General features: G+C 37.0%; 1 protein-coding gene across 1 annotated transcript; it reads right to left on the reverse strand.

Annotated features, from left to right (window-relative positions):
* Window positions 1-1,862: 1,862 nt before the first annotated feature.
* Window positions 1,863-7,648, reverse strand: LOC104086511 (mitochondrial uncoupling protein 1). The gene is made up of 9 exons (XM_009590784.4): window positions 7,284-7,648; window positions 5,766-5,981; window positions 5,603-5,681; window positions 5,264-5,397; window positions 4,491-4,589; window positions 4,266-4,370; window positions 2,803-2,877; window positions 2,392-2,478; window positions 1,863-2,211 (listed from the first exon to the last, which is right to left on the reverse strand). The coding sequence occupies exons 1-9, from the start codon at window positions 7,365-7,367 to the stop codon at window positions 2,176-2,178; spliced, it is 915 nt and encodes a 304-aa protein (XP_009589079.1). The 5' UTR covers window positions 7,368-7,648; the 3' UTR covers window positions 1,863-2,175.
* Between the last annotated feature and the right edge of the window lie 223 nt (window positions 7,649-7,871).

Raw genomic sequence — 7,871 nt, forward strand, 5'->3', positions numbered from 1 at the left:
CCCCCACTATTCACGTTTAGGGGATATTTATAGGTTAGGGTCGGAGTCCCCAAGCCCAAATCCAAGTGAAAAACGTTTAATGCACGGACTAGGAAAGGACCAGGCCTCAGAGCTCGCGAGGCCTGGTGTGCAACGCGCCTTAGAGCAGGCATCGCCCACTCCAGCGCCCGGTGGACCTCGCCCAGGACCAGGCGTCGCCCACTCTGGTGCCTGGTCCAATTTTTTTCTGCCTTTTGGGGCTCTTTTTGTGTATCTTTGACGTCCATGTGTGCAACCTTCATGCATTTTCATCCTTCAACAATTCTACACATAAAACAACACAATTAGGCTCAAACGTCGTACATTTAATCTCTAAAATATTAAAATACAAGGTAAGCAATGCACTAAAAATATACATTTATAGCCAAACATCAATGCAAACTTCAGATACTTAGGTATGAAGTTAAGTTCGGCGGTTCCTAACTCAGACATAAGAGTTTGATTTGGAAACTATCAAGTCTAACTTCAGGCCTAAATATTTGAAATTCGAAATATATAGGCAAATGCCAATTAGATATTTAGCTCTTAAATTAAATTGGCAGTCCCAATTTCAACTCATATATCTAAAGTTTGAAACTCCCAACCTGAAATCTAAAAAATTTATGAATTTAAGCTTTTCTTTTAATAGGGATCCTAAAAACGACTATTTGTGCACTTGCCCCCACAAAATCTTTATTTAGTTAACCTTTTTTGGGGGTTTGGGGTGGGGGTGGATTCTTTCTTGTTCCGGTTCAGAAGAGGTTGCCCACCTTCAGTTGCACAGGGGAGGCTAGTGACTAGGGGAAATGAAAGCAAGAACAGTGAATTCCCTTAATAATATAGCACCATTTGGATGTAGATAGAAATTGCAACCATTAAACAAACTTTAACTCGATTAATATTGGGGGTGTAGATTTCGAATTACTTCGAGAAAATTCATGTAGGAATAATGTCAAGGACATGTGACCTTAACTTTACTCTAAATTCTAAAAGAAAACAGGTAGAACCGCCGTATTTAACGGCTAGAATGACTGAAAATGATGAACACAACAAAGAAAAGAATAATAGATTTTTTCTATTTTAAAGAATTTTTGAAATAAGATAATAGTGATTACACCTTCACAAACGTATGTGGAGATAATGATATTAAATTTCCTAAAAATTATAATACGTATGATAACTTGTGCCAAAAGTTTTAGTGGCTACTAATTTTTTTAGATACATTGACATAAACTAGGTTTACTATGCAGCATGGTTAGGTAACTCATATATAATGAATTCTCAAGAGAGTTAGCTTCTGCCTTTTTAATTTTCTTTGTAAAAGTACTGATCCCCTCCATGTTTTTTTTTAAGATTTCTATACCAAGAAAGACTCTTTGAATATTCGAATATTAAGACATAAGTAATCAATATTTCTTTATGCTTGTTCCTAAAGTGTAAAACGGTCCATTTGTTCCTGATTAGCTTCTTTGAAAAGGACTTCTACTTCCTCGGTATATGTCTTTATGCTTGTTCCTAAAGTATAAAACGGTCCATTTGTTCCTGAATAGCTTCTTTGAAAAGGGCTTCTACTTCTTCTGTAAATGTCTTGATAGAATATATGAGATTTTTTTTCAAAATGCAAGTTAGTAACTTGAAACAACTTTGGTTGAAACTCAACAAGAAACCACCCAAAGATACGGCAGAATGATTAGGATCACTTCACTCTTAGCCATAGAGTCCTAACAACTTCTTGGTAGGAACTGCTTTACCCTCTTAATAGGTCTACCTGGCACGGATCTGAATTAGTCAGGCCAAATACCAGATGCCTAAAGCCAACCAAAAAAACTCAACAAGAACACACACAGCTCAAACTCAATCTTTATTGTTAATCATCATTGGAGTCAAATCCCATAAATCAGTAATAGAATCCCCTAGTAACCAAAAGGAAAGAAGGGTACAACATTTGCAGTCTACAAGAATAGTAAGAGGGGAAAACCTATCAAACGCCTCTGAGTTTCTCTCCCACAGTTCCTGTGTTCTCCATTAGGACAAATTATTCATGAAAATGGAAAAAAGGGAATGTTGCAAACAATCGTTGTTTTAATGGTTGCTGAGCCAATCCATGTTTAATGCATATATTAGTAATCCTCTGCTTGATGATCTATCTCTTTGACATCAAGCTGATTCTAAGTTTTTTACAAACTTTTTCGCCTGCCAAAAATAAGATATAAAGGGTAAGCCAATTATTGTATGAGGTAATTTTTCAAAGCCTAATGGAGCAAACAGTTGCCAAGTGAAGAGTTAAAACATGAAGCACGCGAAAATTGGGGAATCCAAGGACATGTGCTAATCTGGTAAAAAAATTTATCAGCAATGAACGGAAACGATTACCTGCTCCAATGTCAGAAACATAATGACATTCCACGATCCCAAGCGTCCAAAATTTGGGATAAAGCCTTTATAAAAAGCTAAAGGTCCCTGAGAACATAAAGGGCACAAAGGCAGCATCATTTTAAAGACATTAGGCATAAAGCTAACTAGTGGCAGGGCACTGGAAACAAGACAACAAGAAGTTGATAGAAGGAAAAAAAGAACTGTAATAAAGGGATCTGATTTTTTGTATTGTAAAACTATCTTGATAGAAATGTGAGGTCATTGTTTTGTTTTAGGTAAGAGTTCTTCATTTTGTAAGAAGCCAAGATCAGTTATTAAAAAATAAAAACTAAGAGGAAAATTTGTTTGTGTCTACAAAATAGTTGGATTCTTCAACAACCAATGAGAAAGGACAGATGATGAACTCACATCATTCTTCAATGTTTTCACAAAACAATCAAGGGTATTTTTGTATGTGGAATCTCCCATCATTCTTGACTTAACCTGCATCCAGTTTACCGTGTCATCAACATAACGTTAATCTAATAAAATTTATGAAGTCTACTGATATTGCAACTTTAAAGGATAAATTTTGAAGACAGATTAATGTTGATCTAAAAGATTACGATATTGAACAAAAATTGCCTATCACCAAAATGCTGGAACAGTATTGAACTGATTAAGAATGTGGCTTCTAAAAAAGTTGGTATTACCATCATATGCAACCAACTGACCAAGTCAGGATACCAGTATTGATCCCAGTTACCAGGAAGGGGAAGGGAAGAGTGAAGAAAAGAAAAACCAATTGGTTACCTCTCCTAAGTGAATTCTCTATATTTGCTTACGATTGTTTGGTAAAAGAGACATGCTTCCTCCTAGGGGTGGCAAACGGGCGGGGCGGGGCGGATATGAGCGGGTTGCAAACGGGTAATGCAAAAACAAATAAATTATCCGACCCAACCCATATTTAATACGAATAAAAAATGGGTTAACCGGCGGATAATATGGATATCCATATTATCTATGGCTTCTTGAATATGATCACTTTTGGGAGAATTTTTAGTCTCTCATACTCGAGGAACCCCCAATTTGAGTCTTTACAAATGTAAAAGTTAAACCTATTAGTTATCCATTGGTTATCTATTTTCTAAGTGGATAATATGGTTCTTATCCATTTTTGACCCGTTTTTAAAAAGTGCATGATCCAATCCATTTTTTAATGGATAATTTTTTTTTTTTGATTTGCACCGGGTGTCCGAGTCTCTTTGAGCCCCGACTAATCCGGGCCCTCGGCAAGGAGTTTCCCGCAAGTGCACCACGGTTAATTCAGGTTTTACCCAGTCCGATGGCCCTCAGAAATTGTTTGCACCCAGTGGGTTTCGAACTTGAGACCTTGAAAGTTTTAATGGATAACATGGGTGGATAACTGTTTTCTTTTAACCATTTTGCCACCACTACTTCCTCCTTTCCACCCAGTTTTGGATGGATTAGCCCTCATTACTAATATTATTATCTGTTACTTGACATCCTCTTTTAATTACAACACATCCCCTTACACCTAACTTCTACTCCTCTAGCGCCTCCTCCCTTTACCCAAAAACAAACTAGAGTTTTATTATCGTTCAAGCAACTAGAAGCCTTGAAAACAACATATATACAAAATTCATGAGCATAGGACTTCAGATTCACAAGATGGAGGCATCTGTCTAACAGGCTAGACATTGACTTTGCTAATTTCCTTCATTAGAAAGATGACTATACGAGTCTCCTTTTCCCTATTTGGCCGAGAAGATCTAAAATATTAACAAACAAATAACTGGATCATGGGTTGCCATCAGAAAAGACCAAAAAAAGAAAGCAAGTGTGTAAAGAACAAAGAATATAGAAGATACCACATCAACGGGGGACCCTATGCAGACTGCAAAAAAACCAGCTCCAAGGCCAGCGAACAAGTGAGTAACAACATTGTCTGTGAACCCAGGAATCTTGAGAATGGTCTGCATTTTAAAGACCGAAAAGTAAGAAGAATGATAATGTAAACATCCAGATCCAAGAAAGCTACCACATTAGACAGTCAGGAAAATGAGGTGGTATCATAAAAATTATGGTTTCTTTACCTGCTTCACTTGATCATAACTTGCTAATTCAGCTGCATTAATGATGGCATTTCGCCCAATATTGGGTCCAAGACCAGTCCACAGCTTTGCAACTCCTTCCTAAGATAAAAATGTGGTAGAAACAAGACGCGAAGAGGTTAAGATAAGAGTTTAAATAGGAGTCTTTTTCGCGAGGAAAACTATGACTCAACAATGAGTTGCCTCAAATTTTCACTTGCAGAACCTATATTTTACAAATGCTCCAGTAAGCTGGAGCCCAGGGGATTTGATTAAATTTCAAGAAATGGAATAATTTCCCAAGCATGTATAAAATTTCCAGGAGAACGGAAACTACATCGAGAAGAAAACTACTACCCTTCTTCTCCAAAAACTGAAGAGGATAAAATGAATACATAAAAGTTAGATGGTGAAGGAGAGAGTCGAACAAAGAATCAGAACGGAAGATAGTCGAACTAAAGAATCTTTAAGAAATTTTGCCTTCAAACTCTAGGTACATAATAGTTTGTAAATGTTACTACTTCCTTAAGGCACATATTTTGTAGGTAACTAGCCCACTTTTCTTTTGTTTTTTTTTTCCGCGTGCCCACTTGCTTGGACAGATTATGGGACTTTGAATAGTAACAAGGATTTAATCGATTAAGTAGCACCTAATTGCAATTCAAGGGACAAATAACTTCCAACTCATGATCAAAGTAGGTGTACTCAACTTTGCAGTCCCGCCTACCGTCAATTTTCATGATTTAGCAAAGAACTGAGCTGGATAAGGCATATACCTGTCGAACTATTGTTGAGTAAGCATTTAGAGCTCCAGAGTAACGCCTTGGCACACCTGCTGGCAATTTTCCTTCAGCTTGAAGACGTACTTTGACTAGATCCGTAGGATTTGCAATTATAATGCCCAATGCGCCTATTTGATAAAGATTTACCAAATTACTTTAAATATATTGAAAGAACAAACAATAAAAAGACCAATACAAGGAAAAACAGAACACATGCTATTGATAATCCAAACATTGAACTTATATTCCCTGTACGAATGGAAATAAAAGCTCCACTGTCTAAACTCTTGAGCAAAGTGATAACAAACACAGAACATCTGAGAAGGCACTCACCAGTTGTAAGTGCAGCAAGAATTTTCTTTGACAACGGCACATCCCCAACATGATCTTTACCAACATAAAAGTTTTTAACCTGCTTGCCAAGCAAACAGTCCATAAAAGGGCAAAAACCACAAAATAAACTTGTAGTGATTGCTAACTAGAAATGATAACTTACAGGTTCATACATCCCAATCCGAAGACCTCCAAATAAACATTGACGATGCAACCCAGGTACAATACCTTTCCATAATGAAGCTACTCCCTCTTCCTTTGCAATGGTGCCAACAGTACCTAACAATCCCCTATATTTCGGTAAAGATAAATCCCCTTCAACTGCCTTCTTTTGAAGCTGAAGCCTAACTTTAGCAGTATCCAATGGTAAAGTACACACCTGGAATAGAATTTTGTATGAAGAAAACAAGATTTACTAAGCAGTGAAGGAGTCATTTACAGAAACGATAGCATGGCATGAACACTTCGAGAACAATATGACCAAATAAATGGCAACAAAACTTAAACAAACTTCATTTCCAACAACCTTGAGCAATACAAGATTCTTTGCAAACACTTAATGATCAAGGCTAACCGTTCTTTGGAGAATTTTTAAGGCAGCAAAGAAACATAGTATAACCTACTTCTATAGCTTCGTAAAAAGCAAAAACACTCAATTCCCTTCAAAATTAAGCAAGACATGGTTATTCTAAACTATTTACATGATGAAGGCCAATATTTTTTTTATTACAGATGGTGTTGGGGGCCATCTTGTGGATCTCGACCATTCCACTGGGTATCTGCTACTTCCAAAGTAACTCTACCACCAAAGCTTAGGCCACCTAGCGTTCTTGCCTCCACCGGGATCTGAACAAGAGATTTCAATGGTAATCCTCCCACTTCATTGATAAGTGATTTTTTTTTACAGCAATAAAGCATGAATATAAATTGCTTTTGTACCACCATAACCGTGTCTCAAGGTCATGTGGACTTCCCTTTTTCCTTTATCTACCTAAAGGTGATCATAGATCAAATCAAGCGCAGTATGCTGAACTAGCTTATTCTTAATACAGACATAGCTATACTTCTTTAGAAAGACAGCAACAGGAAGTTTAAACAAAACTCAAGTTGCCCATCAAAGTAACCCAGTAAGGATTCAACAGTTATAAGCTAAGAAACTTAACAGCTTAATGGGGATCTTTCATTTTATTTCTACAATCAAGAAATCTCCCGGAGCCAGTGGCACACGGTTCGAAACTCGGTTGATAACGGCCCGCCCTCCTAACTTTTTTCACTTAAATACCATGCTTTTGTCATGTTTTTGTCAGAAGCAGGGTTCCAACTCCTGAAGTATGCCTGACCCACATATCACTAAGTTGCGGTCTTACCACTAGACCAAAGCCCTTAGGCCCTCAACGGGGATCATTTATAGCAAGGCAATTCCCCCCCCCCCCCCCAAACAAAAAAAAAATCCCACCCGAAAAATAAACAGCCCATGTCTAGTCAAAAGTTTCAATCTTTGAAGCAAACATAACAAAGATTCAAGAAACTCAAGTAGCCCAATAAAGAGAAGCAAAAAAGAAACTTAAAAAAAGAAAGAAACGAAACTAACTTGTTCATTCTCTAATGCACCTGCATAAAACCAAATTGAAGAAAAATAGCAAAATCAGCATTTTGGGTTTTACTGAAATCTGAAATATACCTCAGCAAAACAAGCAGCAAAGGCGCTACTAGCAAAAGTTCCAGCAAAAGAAATGTCCGATTTGACCTTGCCGTGATCCCCCATGTGTAAGTTGACAAATAAAAAAGAAAACTTGAAAGCTGAAACTAAAAGGGTTATAGGAGATTGGTGCTCCTAGAAGAAAGAAAGAAAGATCACAGGGCAATAGTCAATACAGAAGTTAAAAGAGAGAAAAATGGATACTATGTACTAGTGTATATATAATAAATGGGGTTTTAGGGGGTTAAATAAATAAATGAAAAAAGAAGGATCGGATGTGGGTTTTTGCAAAGGGAAGAGGGAATCTTGGGAATAGCGAAATGGGCAGGGCTGCTGCTATGCTTTTCCTACGCAACGGCCATTGTTGTTACTGACGACTTAACTTTGTCTTTTAGTCATCCTTTTGACTTAAGTTTTTTCTTGACATTATATGGTTTAATCAAAACTCTAATCCATGCAAGCCTTATTTATTTATTTTATTTGTTCTGATTATGCTGATTAGCTTATGCGATCCTGGGGGATTTTCGCCTGTTGTCTCTTTTTGTAGTAAATGATGCTTTTTTTTAAAAA

The sequence above is a fragment of the Nicotiana tomentosiformis genome, chromosome 7 (assembly GCF_000390325.3).
Source record: "Nicotiana tomentosiformis chromosome 7, ASM39032v3, whole genome shotgun sequence".
Lineage (NCBI taxonomy): Eukaryota > Viridiplantae > Streptophyta > Magnoliopsida > Solanales > Solanaceae > Nicotiana > Nicotiana tomentosiformis.